The following is a 16,337-nucleotide window of genomic DNA, read 5'->3' as shown; positions in this document are numbered from 1 at the left end:
TAATTGGGGGCATTTTTTTCAAATTGGGGGCAAATGGGGCAAATGTGTTAGTGGAATTTGAAAAAAAAATTTTAACTGGGGGCATTTTTTAAAAAAAATTGGGGGCATTTTTTTGCAAAATTGGGGGCAAAAAATAATTTTGGGATCGAGAAAATCAGATTTTTTGGGAATTATATTGACCCCTGATGAAAAGTAGAAGTAGTAAGTGTAGTGCGTCGCAAACTTTAGTTTCCATAGCATCAGTTTCATACATTTTTATTCAGAAATAGTAGTCTACAAAACTTCATAGACAGGGATCAAGGAGAGAATTGTATATTTAATAATTATCTAATTTATTAAGGTTTACGATATGTCATCTGCTCCAGGTCTCCTACAGGCTAGGATAAAATCCGCAGCAACTATTAGGTAGGAACTTTATAAATCCGCAGCAACTATTAGGTAGGTACTTTATTAATCCGTAGCAACTATTAGATAGGAACTTTATAAATCCGCAGCAATTATTAGATAGGTACTTTATTAATCCGTAGCAACTATTAGGTAGGTACTTTATAAATCCGCAGCAACTATTAGATAGGAACTTTATAAATCCTCAGTAACTATTAGGTAGGAACTTTATTAATCCGCAGCAACTATTAGGTAGGAACTTTATAAATCCTCAGCAATTATTAGGTAGGAACTTTATAAATCCGTAGCAATTATTAGATAGGTACTTTATTAATCCGCAGCAACTATTAGGTAGGAACTTTATAAATCCGCAGTAACTATTAGGTAGAAACTTTATAAATCCGTAGCAACTATTAGGTAGGAACTTTATTAATCCGCAGCAATTATTAGATAGGTACTTTATGAATTCGTAGCAACTATTTGGTAGGAACTTTATTAATCCGCAGCAATTATTAGGTAGGTACTTTATAAATCCGTAGCAACTATTAGGTAGGAACTTTATTAATCCGCAGCAANCCCCCCCCAATTTTTTAGAGGCTCGTTTGAACACAATATGGGCGTTTATAATATTTTCAAACCCAAATAAGATTGATAGCAAGTGGTCTTCCCTCAGACCATATTATTGGTCCCACTGTATTTCAAGGAGAGCTCTGCAAGTATAGATTAAAGAACCCATTTGTTTAGTAAACTGCAGGTTCTTACAAACGTAGACAGGTTAGAGGAAAAAATATTACAATTGAATTAGAATCAACACTAAAAAAATGCCAAGAAGCACCCTGCTTTTTCAGAAAAAGTAAGAATTGTCATTTCAAATAAATCAAGATGGCTTGATTTTGTGCATTGTGCGGGTGTGTGTGTTGAGTTTGTTTAAAGTATTTTTAATCTGTAAATGTGGAACTTAGTTTTCATTCCTTCATTCTTCAAGAACTACAAAGTAAACATACTTTCCTTCAAGGAGCACACAGGAATCTAATAAACCTTCCAGGCTTCTCTTACTGGATATACATATATATATATATATATATCAGTTTTTAAACTTTACATTTTATTAAAAATTAACTATTAGATAGCTACCCACAAAGGATGAGACTGTATACTGTCCGAAACTCTTGAAATATGACAATATCATGGTTGAATTCTATATTCTACCTTAGAAATAGCCGTTTAAGAAAGACACAAGTTTTCAGTAGAAGGGAATCAAAACTATAAAGATATAGACATTAAATTTCCGTACAATCGTCTCTGAAGTCTTATTCTTTTAGGGTAACCCTACATATCCTCTTATATTAAGCTCCTAGATAGATATAAAGCTTCAATATTTTCTTGAATACATTTCATGCAACACTTGTTTGGCCTCTTATCCCTTGTCAATAAATCGTTTTAAAGTGGGTTCTCAACGTGCACCCTTGATGTGCGTCCTCCATGCAAATCTTTAATTGTGCGTCCTCAATGTTGTTCCACAATATTAGCGCATTAATGGACTTCAGTCGTTAATTCAGTTAAATGATTCTCAATTTAATAACCTTTGTTTGTGGTTTCCATATAAATCGCGCAATTCTGCTATAGAAATAACGCAGAAGGAAGTTGTCAGAATTAAACAGTTTTCAAGTCAGGAAAAAAAAAATCGTATTGGTCATATCTGGATTTAAAGGTTACCATTGTGAATCGGAATTGTCTTACTTAAAATGAAAATAATTGCTGCAGACTTAGAAAAGAGTCTCTTTAAATTAAGTTTAAAGTTTCTTTCCTCGGAAGAATATTGAAGATGTATTCAACTATGAGTTCTTCTAATGTTTAGGAAGAATATAAAAGATGTATTCAAGAATGTGAGTTCTGCTAATGTTTAGGAAGAATATAGAAGATGTATTCAACTATGAGTTCTTCTAATGTTTAGGAAGAATATAGAAGATGTATTGAGTGTGAGTTCTACTAATGTTTAGGAAGAATATAAAAGATGTATTCAAGAATGTGAGTTCTGCTAATGTTTAGGAAGAATATAGAAGATGTATTGAGTGTGAGTTCTGCTAATGTTTAGGAAGAATATAGAAGATGTATTTAGTGTGAGTTCTGCTAATGTTTAGGAAGAATATACAAGATGTATTCAACTATGAGTTCTGCTAATGTTTAGGAAGATTATAGAAGATGTACTGAGTGTGAGTTCTGCTATTGTTTAGGAAGAATATTGAAGATGTATTCAAGAATGTGAGTTCTGCTAATGAGATTGTTCAGACTTTACTAACAGAAGAGATGAAAGCAGAACTTATGGACCAGGTATTTTACATTGATCTGTTTTCAAGTCATTTGTTTACAAATCATTTGAATAAGATCATTAATATTTGAAATAAGATTATGTAACGAAAAAAAATAGTCAATATATGAACAAAATCTACATTAAAAATCTATGGGACTGTACAGGAATTAATATGAATTTATATTGTTGACATTAAAAAGTTACGAGATTGAATTACATGCTTCTCCGCTTCGCTAAGTACTCGCATTTTTTTTATAGAAGAGGAGGGATCAATTTATTAGGTTTTACTTAAATATATAAACTGGTCTTCTATGATTGGCATCACCATATTTTGAAAGTTGCATGCATGCGGAGGATTGATCNCCCCCAACATCCTCCTCCGGCTTTACATAGATTGAGAACCTTCTTAGGGTTAAAGTAACTGTTACTCGCCTTAATCTATAACTTTCTAATTTTACTTACTTGTATACTTGGAGAGTAACATCTTTTCCACACAGTCTACTTCTGGAAATCTTATCATTGTTCATCTCAGAAGAAGATAGATATTGGTCAAGATTTCTTTTAAATATCTTGATATTTTGGGACTCTCTGATTGTGGTGGGTAACTGGTTCCAATCATCAATGGCTCTTTGGTAAAAGAAATTACTTCTGATGGTGGTGTTGGTTCTCTGTTTAGTTATTCTAGTTCTATCATCTGATCAGCTTTCCGGAGATTGAGAAAATTCAAGTTTGAGGCGATTAATAAGTTTCCATCCATCTATCTAATATAAGCTCTTTGCTCATATATATATATATATTTGTAAATCTGTTTTTGTGTTTGAGTAAGAAATTGATTATATATATGTAAATATATATATTAACTATAGATGGTCAATAGGCTAAACCAAATTGGCCGAAACGTTTGAGGGAACTCATGGATGCCCTGGGGGTAACATAGGCTAAAAAAATTAGATGTTTTTTTTTTCAAAACTCGTTTTTTTTCTTCAAAAATAAATTTTTTCCAGAGCAACGTCGGGCACTAGAGCTAGTTTCTATTAAAGCATAAGTTGCAAAATATACTTTGTATCCAGGTGAACGAGCTGAAGGGTCGGATGGAGGTAAATAATCAGATTGACGAGAAGATTAAGAGCATGGAATTGTTCAACACTAACCTTAAAGCTTATGATGAAACACTCCAGGTAGTTATGAATAATGTCTTTATTGTTGAATTTTAAATATGTTACTCAGATTAAGTTCCTTGAGAATGATTTTACAATTTTGCATTCATAAGTTACCCCTTACATAGGGGTAAAAATAAATGCCGGTTTTGTCAAAACCCTACACAACTGCTTAAATACTTAAAATGTCTGAATTGTTTTCAAACCATTTTTTTCAAATAATCTTTCTGAAAATGTTCTGTGAGGATAATAAAAGCCTTGTTCATGGTATATAGCATTGCACATATGTACGAAGTCTACCTAATTTACAAAAATGCTCAAAATATTTAACAGTTTTTGATCCTACTATTGTTTTTCCGACTCCCCCCCTCTCTTTTGCCGATTACGAACAGAAAAACATTCAATTTTAATATTTTTTGAAAAAAGAGGTTGTATTGGACCGTGCTCTTGTAGGGGAGATGCATCCTTGAATATTATCTATAAAAACTCTTGAAATAGCTAGAGAGCTAATCATATTCGTTCTGTTTCGTAATTTAGGAATTAAGGTAGATGAAGTTCTAAAATAGATATGTACTATGCAGGAAGGTTTTGGAGAAAAAAACAAGATAGATAAATAAAGAAAGTGCATTGTAACTTTTGTAAACCAACAAAATATAATTTTAAGTTGCGCCCTGATATTTTTAAAAGATTGTAGATATCTGACTGTAATCCAGCTTTTAATCATTTGCTTACGAGAGAGTAAAAGCAAGGAAATAAATAGAATTTTTTCGAATAATTCTAAACCGATTAAATATAACTTACATACTCTCCGCTCAGTTTTATATAAATGAAAAAAACTTAGATTTGATGAATTGGTAAATAAATATAATTTAAGAATTGGTAAATAAATACAATATAAGAATTGGTAAATAAATATAATTTAAGAATTGGTAAATAAATATAATTTAAGAATTGGTAAATACATATAATTTAAGAATTGGTAAACAAATATAATTTAAGAATTGGTAAATAAATATAATTTAAGAATTGGTAAATACATATAATTTAAGAATTAGTAAAAAAATATAATTTAAGAGTGTTAGCGTGCAAGATATATGTATAAATATACATTTTTTGGGTAAATTGCCATAGAACTAGTGTCATACGTCATAAATTCGGATGAAAAACATTATCCAGCTATAATTTGACTAGTTTACCGACACCATTTATTTCTTTCACATTGCCCATCAGTTCTGATTATTCAGGTTTAGTCAATCTTTGGGTTAAAAATCAATGAATTGCTCCAGGAAGGACGTTTGGGAAAGGAAAGGACGGAAGGGAGAGAAGGAAGAGAATGAATGAACTACTGAATCCAACCTATATTGTAGAGTGTGAAAGAATGGTTAGGAGAGGGAAGAGAATGAATGAACTACTGAACCCAAACTATATTGTAGAGTATGAAAGAATGGTTAGGAGAGGGAAGAGAATGATTGAACTACTGAACCCAACCTATATTGTAGAGTGTGAAAGAATGGTTAGGAGAGGGAAGAGAATGAATGAACTACTAAACCCAACCTATATTGTAGAGTATGAAAGAATGGTTAGGAGAGGGAAGAGAATGATTGAACTACTGAACCCAACCTATATTGTAGAGTATGGAAGGATGGCCAGGAGAGGGAAGGAAGAGAATGAATGAACTATTGAATCCAACCTATATTGTAGAGTATGGAAGGATGGCTAGGAGAGGGAAGAGAATGAATGAACTACTAAACCCAACCTATATTGTAGAGTATGGAAGGATGGTTAGTAGAGGGAAGGAAGAGAATGAATGAACTACTGAACCCAACCTATATTGTAGGGTATGGAAGGATGGCCAGGAGAAGGAAGGAAGAGAATGAATGAACTACTAAACCCAACCTATATTGTAGAGTATGGAAGGATGGCTAGGAGAGGGAAGGAAGAGAATGAATGAACTACTGAACCCAACCTATATTGTAGGGTATGGAAGGATGGTTAGGAGAGGGGAGGAAGAGAATGAATGAACTACTGAACCCAACCCAACCTGTGGAGCCGGAGGAAGGAGTACTAAACACAATGGAACTAGGAGAAGATATCAGGTTAAAATAACAATACTTTTCAAATATCTGAATTAATTTTCTTCTTCATGAATATTTAATGATTTTCTAAGGAAAGGGAAAAGAAAAGTTCTAAAGTTTTTATTAAAGAGTCGGGAGGTATTTACTTTGTTAACTTTTCCATAAAAAATATTTTGAAACTTTTTACTCGAAATCTAGGTCGTACAGACATCAAAGCATGCATGCTTTTCTCGCGGTCCGGGTCAATTTTCTGCCTTTATTTACTTGTTTTCCCCCCATAATAGTTTTACAGTCATATAATGATAAAGTAAGGTTATCTAGTAAATGAGGCGGCGTGCTGCTCTGCGGAGATGTTTTTAAATGTTGTAAACAACAAGAGAAAACACAAATAATCCACGAACTATATATACTAGTACTTTCAAGCTTTACAGACAATTTGGCCTGAGAATGACAATTTTTCTCTAAAGATATGTTTCGAAGCGTGGAAAGACTAAATAGAAAAAGTGATTATATTTGCAACAAAATGTAAGGGATTGTTTATCTATAGAAAAATACAAATAATGTTCATTTTTTATTAAAAAATATCTAAGTCCTGTCCAGTTTACGACTAAAGATGTAATCTGTCAAAATAACCATATCTCATATAAGAAGATTTTTGATTTTTTGTAAATTGTTTTCCGAGTACATATTAATAAGCAACTAGGCTTTAAAAAAAATAATTTGATCTTTTAATTTTTGCCCTAAAAGACGGTCATTTTAAATAGTTTTCAATTTTTGGCGGATTTTTCTTTTGAAATTGGCGCATTTTCAAATGTGTATGGTTACACAAATTCGAATATTATGATTTTTCTTTTCTTCTTTGAAGAAGTGAACAATCTCTTCACGTAATAAAACTTGTTTTTCAAGTTTTAAAAAACTTCATTAAATGATTTTTACTTTAAAATACAGAAGTCATTAAAAAATTCCTTTCTTAGATGTAGAATGTGTTGTGTTCGTATTCAAATTTTCAACAACACGTCGTTGCTTTAGTGCACCACAGTTCTGAATTGTAATTCGCTTATGCCGCGGTGTAATTCTTTTCCAAGAACATTTTTTTATACAAAAACAAATGAAAATAATAGAAAACTAGCCTAGGCGCCAAGCTTTGTCTTGAAACATATCTTTCTCTTATCAACTTACGATTATTAAACCAAACTGAGAACATTCCGGTGTTATACCAAAATTTATCGGTTAGAGTTACGATCGGACATAAAAACAGTCAAACAGAGATTACTACTTATATAAATAAATAGTTAATTTATAATTATATTTAGGAAACAAATTGAAATCCATACTAAACAGCAAACAAAATGGGATGAAGAACTTGCTCCAACACAACCAGGAGAAGATACAGCAGATTCACAAGCTATTGTTGGAAGGTAGGAGAAAGGGAAACAGTAGATACACAAGCTATTGTTGGAAGGTAGGTGAAGGGGATACAGTAGATACACAAGCTATTGTTGGAAGGTAGGTGGAGGATACAGTAGATACACAAGCTATTGTTGGAAGGTAGGTGAAGGATATAGCAGACACACAAGCAATTATTGGAAGGAAGGTGAAGGGGATATAGTAGATAAACAAGCTATTGTTGGAAGGTAGGTGAAGGGGATACAGTAGATACACAAGCTATTGTTGGAAGGTAGGCGGAGGATAGAGCAGATACACAAGCTATTGTTGAAAGGTAGGTGAAGGGGATACAGTAGATACACAAGCTATTGTTGGAAGGTAGGTGAAGTATATAGCAGATATACAAGTTATTGTTGGAAGGTAGGTGAAGGATATATCAGATACACAAGCTATTGTTGGATGGTAGGTGAAGGATATAGCAGTTACACCAGCTATTGTTGGAAGGTAGGTGAAGTATATAGCAGATACACCAGCTATTGTTGGAAGGTAGGTGGAGGATATAGCAGATACACAAACTAGTGTTGGAAGGAAGGTGAAGGGGATACAGTAGATACACAAGCTAGTGTTGGAAGGTAGGTGAAGGATATAGCAGATACACAAGCTATTGTTGGAAGGTAGGTGAAGGGGATACAGTAGATACACAAGCTATTGTTGGAAGGTAGGTGAAGGATATAGCAGATACACAAGATATTGTTGGAAGGTAGGTGAAGGATATAGCAGATACACAAGCTATTGTTGGAAGGTAGGTGAAGGGGATACAGTAGATACACAAGATAGTGTTGGAAGGTAGGTGAAGGATACAGCAGATACACAAGATATTGTTGGAAGGTAGGTGAAGGATATAGCAGATACACAAGCTATTGTTGGAAGGTAGGTTGAGGGGATACAGTAGATACACAAGCTAGTGTTGGAAGGTAGGTAAAGGATACAGTAGATACACAAGCTTTTGTTGGAAGGTAGGCGGAGGATAGAGCAGATACACATGCTTTTTTGGAAGGTATGTGTAGGATATAGCAGATACACAGGCTATTGTTGGAAGGTAGGTGACGGATATAGCAGATACAAAAGCTATTGTTGGAAGGTATGTGATGGATATAGCAGATAAACAAGCTAGTGTTGGAAGGTAGGTGAAGGATATAGCAGATAAAGCAGCTATTGTTGGAAGGTAGGTGGAGAATAGAGCAGATACACCAGCTATTGTTGGAAGGTAGGTGAAGGATACAGTAGATACACCAGCTATTGTTGGAAGGTAAGTGAAGGATATAGCATATACACAAGCTATTGTTGGAAGGTAGGTGGAGGATACAGTAGATACACAAGCTATTGTTGGAAGGTAGGAGAAGGGGATATAGCAGATACACAAGCTATTGTTGGAAGGTAGGTGGAGGATATAGCAGATACACCAGCTATTGTTGGAAGGTAGGTGAAGGATATAGCAGATACACCAACTATTGTTGGAAGGTAGGTGAAGGGGATACAGTAGATACACAAGCTATTGTTAAAGGGTAAGTGAAGGGGATACAGTAGATACACCAGCTATTGTTGGAAGGTAGGTGAAGGATATAGCAGATACACAAGCTATTGTTGGAAGGTAGATGGAGGATACAGTAGATACACAAGCTATTGTTGGAAGGTAGGAGAAGGGGATGTAGCAGATACACAAGCTATTGTTGGAAGGTAGGTGGAGGATAAAGCAGATACACCAGCTATTGTTGGAAGGTAGGTGAAGGATATAGCAGATACACAAGCTATTGTTGGAAGGTAGGTGAAGGGGATACAGTAGATACACAAACTAGCGCTGGAAAGTAGGTGAAGGATATAGCAGATACACCAGCTATTGTTGGAAGGTAGGTGAAGGGGATACAGTAGATACACAAGCTATTGTTGAAGGGTAAGTGAAGGGGATACAGTAGATACACAAGCTATTGTTGGAAGGTAGGTAAAGGATATAGCAGAAACACCAGCTATTGTTGGAAGATAGGTGAAGAGGATACAGTAGATACACAACCTATTGTTGGAAGGTAAGTGGAGGATATAGTAGATACACCAGCTATTGTTGGAAGGTAGGTGCAGGATATAGCAGATACACAAGCTATTGTTGGAAGGTAGGTGAAGGATACAGTAGGTACACAAGCTATTGTTGGAAGGTAGGTGAAGGGGATACAGCAGATACACCAGCTATTGTTGGAAGGTAGGTGAAGGGGATATAGCAGATAAAGCAAGGTAGGTGAAGGATACAGTAGGTACACAAGCTATTGTTGGAAGGTAGGTGAAGGGGATACAGCAGATACACCAGCTATTGTTGGAAGGTAGGTGAAGGGGATATAGCAGATACACCAGCTATTGTTGGAAGGTAGGTGAAGGATATAGCAGATACACCAGCTATTGTTGGAAGGTAGGTAGGTGGAGGATACAGTAGATACACCAGCTATTGTTGGCCTTAACTGCAACACCATACGTTACAGAATAAAATTTAGAATAGTATTATATTTTTAAACTAGCTGAAGTGTCCGGCGCTGCCCAGGTTACTCATAGTTACTCCCGCAGATTACCCGCACTTGTTCTTCAATTACGATTTTAGCTTTTTTTCCTGTGAAAGTTGACCCACTTAACTAGTACATTCCCGTGGCTCTCCCGAGTTTCCCAATAAAAATTTCAGGCGTATGGGTCTACATAAGGGATCATAGTCGGACATACAAACAAACAAACATAAAGATTCATGATTTTATCAATTGAAACATATTTGCGATATTTCTAGTTCGTTTAACCTTTGAAGCTTGAAAAGTGAGCAATTTCATTCGAGTTAGCATAAATTTACATATTTGACGTTGATAGCATTTGAATGTAAAGTTGAATTTGGACTTATTAAAAGCTTTTGACATGCAATATAATGCTTAGCGAAAACAATTTATATTATTTATAAATAAATAATATTATTGAAACCAAAATACAGCTTGAAAATAAATTCAAAATCGAGGTTTAATGTACCGCTAAATTTCGACAACTCTAAAAAATAAGATTTTTACTTTTAAATAATGAATATTTAGTTTATACAAAAATTGATAAAACCGAAATGTAAAAAATATCAAATCTTGACATTAACATAAAACTATAACTAGGCCAAGATGAACGTTAAACTTTTAAAAATCTTTAAATGAAAGTAAAAAATAAATTATTTAAAAAATTAAATTTTACAAAAATACCAAAGCAAAATTTAACATGAATATATAAAAAATAGATAAATATTTTGGCCATAAATATATTTTGTCTATTTATTACAAAATTATCCTTTGAAAACTATAAAAGGTATCATTTAATATCAAACCATTAGATCAAAAATGAAACCTAATATTTCAGAATGAATGCCGTAAGCGAGGCCCAGAGCACATTAAACACCGAGGCTGAAAGCGAGGCTGCAAAGTTTGGCGAGGATGTAAAATATTTGGCGGATTTCACAAACAGTACCAAGAAGTTTGAACCCTGGATTAAGAAAGCTGAGGAAAAGGTTGGTGATTTAAAGTTTGCAGAAAAGTTTCTTCCAAGAAAACTTTTATTTTAATGCAAATGCCAGGTTTTGACTGAGACAAAACGAGTTTAATGTGCTATTCTCACAGTTTAGGTAATTTAAAGTTTACCTTATAAAGACTGGTGGGTCGTGGTTGGCGTTGCCCTATCAGATTTTTAGGGTTTGTATATATTGAAAAATGTAGCTACAAACACGAAAATATTGCACCACCTCATCTTGGCTCTAAGACCTTTTTTCTACGAGGGGGNCCCCCCCCCCCCGAGCTTTTTTAATTCTTTATCATCCTCAGCAGCAGTTAAGATAATAAATACACGTGATCCGACAAAACGAATTATATCGAGGGGTAAATTTGGAACATGCACTTCTAAACTGTACATTTTTTAAAACTTTTAATTTGTTTCAGCCATTAAGTCTTAAAGGATAGGCTTTTCCGCTTCTCCATTTGTTGACGAAATAACAGAATATCATATCCTTACATAACACCTCGCATCCCTGAATAAAATTTAGTTTAATTTACCCCCTCCCCCCTTATCTTATCTCTAAATCAGTGATTATAATCAATTTTACTCTTCACATTTTTATCACTACATAAATACAAAGTTGGTAAAGACCTTATTAAATGTAGTGTAGTTATCCGAGCTGACCGGACGTGTCTTTGTGAGCTCCCGGATTAAACTGACCGACAACCCAACACCTTATCTGTATACAGATACATTTATTTTAGCAATAAACGTTATCTTATCTTATCTTATCTAAATACAAGTATTTGTTGTTAAGGTAAAAACAGGATTAGGTAAGCCAAGCAACCTAGAGGATGCTCTAACCCTGATAGAAGAATGTAAAAACTTCCAGGTAAACTGAAGTATAAAACTATGGGTGTAAAATCTTATATCTAAATCATGAGTAGCTAAGCAAGGTACGGCTAATTGGGGTGTCAATGTATTGGAAGATATGGACTTTTAGTCTTTAGGGACAAATCATTATAAAATGTCAACTCACTCCACTTAGAATTGTCAAACCAATCTACGAACATTTCTGTATTTCTATAGAGTTCCCAAATTATAATGTGAGGCAAATCAGACAAGGGGTTCCTGAGTTATGATCAGACATAAAAACGCACAAACAAACAAACAGACAAGACAAAAAATGATTACTACTTTACATACAGTTATATATTTGGCTTGTTTTTCATAACCAAACTTTGCGCAGATTTGAATGAAGGTCTCAATATTATTTACATATTTTATATTGTGGATTATAATGAAGGTCTCAATATTATTTACATATTTTACATTGTGGATTATAATGAAGGTTTTAATATTATTTACATATTTTACATTGTGGATTATAATGAAGGTCTCAATATTATTTATATATTTTACATTGTGGATTATAATGAAGGTCTCAATATTATTTATATATTTTACATTGTGGATTATAATGAAGGTCTCAATATTATTTATTTTATATTGTGGATTATAATGAAGGTCTCAATATTATTTATATATTTTATATTGTGGATTATAATGAAGGTCTCAATATTATTTATATATTTTATATTGTGGATTATAATGAAGGTCTCAATATTATTTACATATTTTACATTGTGGATTATAATGAAGGTCTCAATATTATTTACATATTTTATATTGTGGATTATATTGAAGGTCTCAATATTATTTACATATTTTACATTGTGGATTATAATGAAGGTCTCAATATTATTTATATATTTTATATTGTGGATTATAATGAAGGTCTCAATATTATTTATATATTTTATATTGTGGATTATAATGAAGGTCTCAATATTATTTTTATATTTTATATTGTGGATTTGTCTACATTCAAATTTACATGTAACAGGTTTAAATGTTAATCTAAAATTATAAAGATGAAATTTCATTAAATCCCAAAAAACATTTTTAAGGCTTTTTAAGCGCAAAATATGATAAATTTCCGTGAAATAAATAAATAATTTAATGTGAAATAATTTCAGCAAGAATGCGTATCAATGAAGAAGATAATTGACGATGGAATTGCGTCAGCGCGTAAAATGGCGCGACACGACGAAGCAGATAAACAAAACGCAGGATTTGAGAAGAGGTGAAGAACTTGAAAAAAATTGAGTCTTTGCCACAAACTCAAATATTCTAATCTAATCTTAGCAATCTGATGGTGTAAACCTTTGATATTTCTATAATGTTTGATCCAACAAAATTCTTAGTTTGAAATATCTAAGGTTCCAAATATTTAGGGATTAGAAAACCAGAGTTTGTGACAAAGACTAAAATCCTTCGACCTAAAACTAACTTTAAGGCAATGATTAAAAAGTAGCATATGAGAATGAGGAGCCTTAAATTTTAAAAATTAGTGGGAGTATTTTTATTATAATTTTCTCTTAGATTGAAGAGACTTAGTTAATTTATGAACTGCTGAAGTGCTTACCAACAACTCAAGTTGTCACATCATTTATTAACGAGTTTAAGATACAAGGAACTGAACCTCAGCTCAAACTCTAATTTTCAAACTCTATATCTCAGCCAAATGACCCAAAAGTTAAGTTTGAAATATCGTGTGAAGACATATTATACAATACACTGTGAACTAGACAGAAGAAGGTAAAATGTACTAGATGTACGGGGCCTCGTAGTTCCGCTAGTTTTTATTTTACGCACAAGTTTGGGAAAAACAAATTTAAAGGTTAAATATTAAAAATTCAGAACATTTTTGATCTTCTCAAAATTTCAAAAGAAGTTATGATAGAAAACATTTAAGATATCAATCAATCTTTCGTATAATTTACTTTAGCTTGACGTGAATATACTGTATACAGTTAACTGCATTTATTCTTAAGATAAAGAAAATGCATGATTTAGTTAAATGGGATGACGTTCTATTAATTATTTCACTAGGGACTAATTATTCCAATTAAATGAAAAATATTTATTGTCTTAATGGAATCGAGAAAGGGGTTAAATTAAATAGAATTATGTTGCCACCATCTAAAAAAAAAGGTCGGCAAAAACATAAGGGCATCGTTTCGTGAACAAACGAAATTCTTCGTGAACGATGGTCTCTTAGAAAAATTAACTAACGAATTGGATCGTTCAGAGAAATAAAAAAACCATATTTTTTTCACTTCAAAACTGATGAGAAACATACAAACAAACAGACAAACAAAGATACCTAATTTACGTATTTATATACGTACAACTTACGTAAATGTATAATATATAAAATAGATTTAAAGTGAAGATCTATTCGTTCTTCTAAAATATATCGGAGTTAGGTAAGATTAGGAACGAAAGTGTTATCTAAAAATGTTGCTGAAAGGGACTGAATACGTAGTTTGAAATGTCCTTTAGTTTGTAGAATGGCATGACCGATTCACAACGGTACCCTTGACGCTTAGTCTGATCGAGAATGAATGAAACATCCATGATTTCTATTTGAAAAATTGGTTATTTTAGATCGACGATATCTTCCACATAATTGGTCAGATAAAGGTTTAAGGGAATAGGGCCTCTTCAATAATAAAGGGCCCTTTAAATAACAACTAAAGTCCCTTTAGATGGTTTATTATTAAGATGGTCTGATGTAAACAAGATGTCTGGGGAGTGGATACTGAGAATGGAAGGTCTAATCACTATGTGGAAACAACAAGCAGAGACGGCTGAGAAGGTATAGATATTTATAGAAAACTAGTTTGAAATTTCAAATGAAAATACTCAGCCTAAAGGGGAAAGAGAAAATCCATTACTGGAAATGATAAATTATCACTCAAAGTATTCTTTAAAGTAAAACAGAAGATAAGATGTATTAAAGGGACTGTTGATANGTTGCATGAACAATTCACAAGATACCATTAAAACCTTACCTAAAACTCAAGTCTCAAAATGGTTCTTCTTCTTCTTATTTCAAGGACTGTTTAGTGCTAAAATTTAGGACTTTTTTATTTCCTTTCATCCATTTATCCTTTGTATCATGGGAAAAGTCCTTAAAAAAACAACACTTACTCAAGTTCTGGGAAATAAAGTCTTACTTGACTTTTTTACCATATATCGTGAATTTTTACTCAGCTCTTAACTGGGTTAATTCATTGGAACTAACACGGAAGGGAGCTCAAGCCGGAAATTTTTGAGTGAAAGACTGAGTGATTATTATTATTATGATCGTCACGAAACCGCTATTAAAGTCTGCAGGAGAAATGACCATATGAAAATAAAAACGTATTAAAGATGTCCCGGGAAAAAAGTCACAGAAATAAACACTTCATCACTACATAAACATGATCAAACAGGCGTAGATTTGTTTTACACAAATCCTTTTGATTATAATTTTTTAGAGAAGGGCCAACAAGTTTCTAACTAAAAAAATCTACAATTAATTAGAGTTTATCGTCGATCGACTTTTTTCCTCATGAATAGATGAAATTATTCCGTGACAGTATATAAAAATTTTGGATAAAAAGTCACGACTTATTTTCCTTCAAAATGATTTGCAGTACAGGTTTCTACGTCTTTTTTAGTTCCAGAAATTCTAACTTTTTTTCAAAAAACTTTTTTAAATTGTGACTTTTTACCATTTTCTCTCGAGTTAATGGTATTTAAATAATAAGTCTGTTAATCAGGTGAATGCTGCGATCTCAGCTCCATCTAACAGTGACATGAAACTAGAAGATCTTGAAACTCATCTCAACGCTCTCAAGAAAATGTTTATTGAGAAACAGAGAATGATTGATCAAATGAATATTGTTGCTTAACTTTATCTAACATTATAAAATTGCCATATCAAGACTAATTCTGCTGGTAAATCGATTTAAAAAGAGTTCAACCATAGAGCAGCTAGAAGCAAGCTTATTGTTATCATTTTAAATTCTTTCCCGTTAGTTTTGAATCTATAAGGCCTGATATATACTGGAGACAAGAGCAAAATCGTTGCCAAACTATTAATTCATACAAACACGCGCATGGATTGTTTTGGAATTAATTTTAATTAGTAATTGGCTTTATTTACGCCAAGCGAGCTGTACCAAAAAAGGGCAAAAACGCGAGAAGCGGAATTCAAAATTAATGTTTTGAATAGCCAACAACATTTTACTAAATCAGTAATATTCCAAAAGTTTATTTTTAACAATATTTTTTTACGAGGCCAATTTTATGCTAAAAATATCATTACTTCTTAAACGCGCTGAATCTTGTAAATGTGTATTTCGATAATTTTATTTTGTCTTCTACAAGCCTTATTTTATGTTTGTTAATTACACCAAACTTAAAAGTTTATGAAAGCAAAAATATTTTTCAAGTAGTTTGAGATCCATTATTTATTACCAATAGTCCATAGGACTTAATTTTTTGAATATATTTTCTAAAAATTAAAATTCTGTTAAGAGACATCTCAAAATCTCATCCTGAAAAATGATTTAGTTAGCTTTA

General features: G+C 32.7%; 1 protein-coding gene across 1 annotated transcript in view; it reads left to right on the top strand.

The window, feature by feature from the left end:
• Window positions 1-15,828, top strand: part of LOC111695015 (golgin IMH1) — a 32,343-nt gene extending 16,515 nt beyond the window's left edge. The window contains exons 12-21 of the mRNA XM_023464144.1: window positions 341-405; window positions 2,619-2,715; window positions 3,766-3,873; window positions 5,830-5,948; window positions 7,241-7,345; window positions 10,731-10,878; window positions 11,677-11,751; window positions 12,899-13,005; window positions 14,490-14,583; window positions 15,533-15,828. Of these exons, the coding sequence (XP_023319912.1) occupies window positions 341-405; window positions 2,619-2,715; window positions 3,766-3,873; window positions 5,830-5,948; window positions 7,241-7,345; window positions 10,731-10,878; window positions 11,677-11,751; window positions 12,899-13,005; window positions 14,490-14,583; window positions 15,533-15,664 (1,050 nt within the window). The 3' untranslated portion in view covers window positions 15,665-15,828. The remainder of the gene's footprint in view (window positions 1-340; window positions 406-2,618; window positions 2,716-3,765; window positions 3,874-5,829; window positions 5,949-7,240; window positions 7,346-10,730; window positions 10,879-11,676; window positions 11,752-12,898; window positions 13,006-14,489; window positions 14,584-15,532) is intronic.
• The last annotated feature ends 509 nt before the right edge of the window (window positions 15,829-16,337 follow it).

Source organism: Eurytemora carolleeae, unplaced genomic scaffold (genome assembly GCF_000591075.1).
Source record: "Eurytemora carolleeae unplaced genomic scaffold, Eaff_2.0 scaffold147, whole genome shotgun sequence".
NCBI classification, from domain to species: domain Eukaryota; kingdom Metazoa; phylum Arthropoda; class Copepoda; order Calanoida; family Temoridae; genus Eurytemora; species Eurytemora carolleeae.
This window is presented reverse-complemented; position numbering and strand designations above follow the sequence as displayed.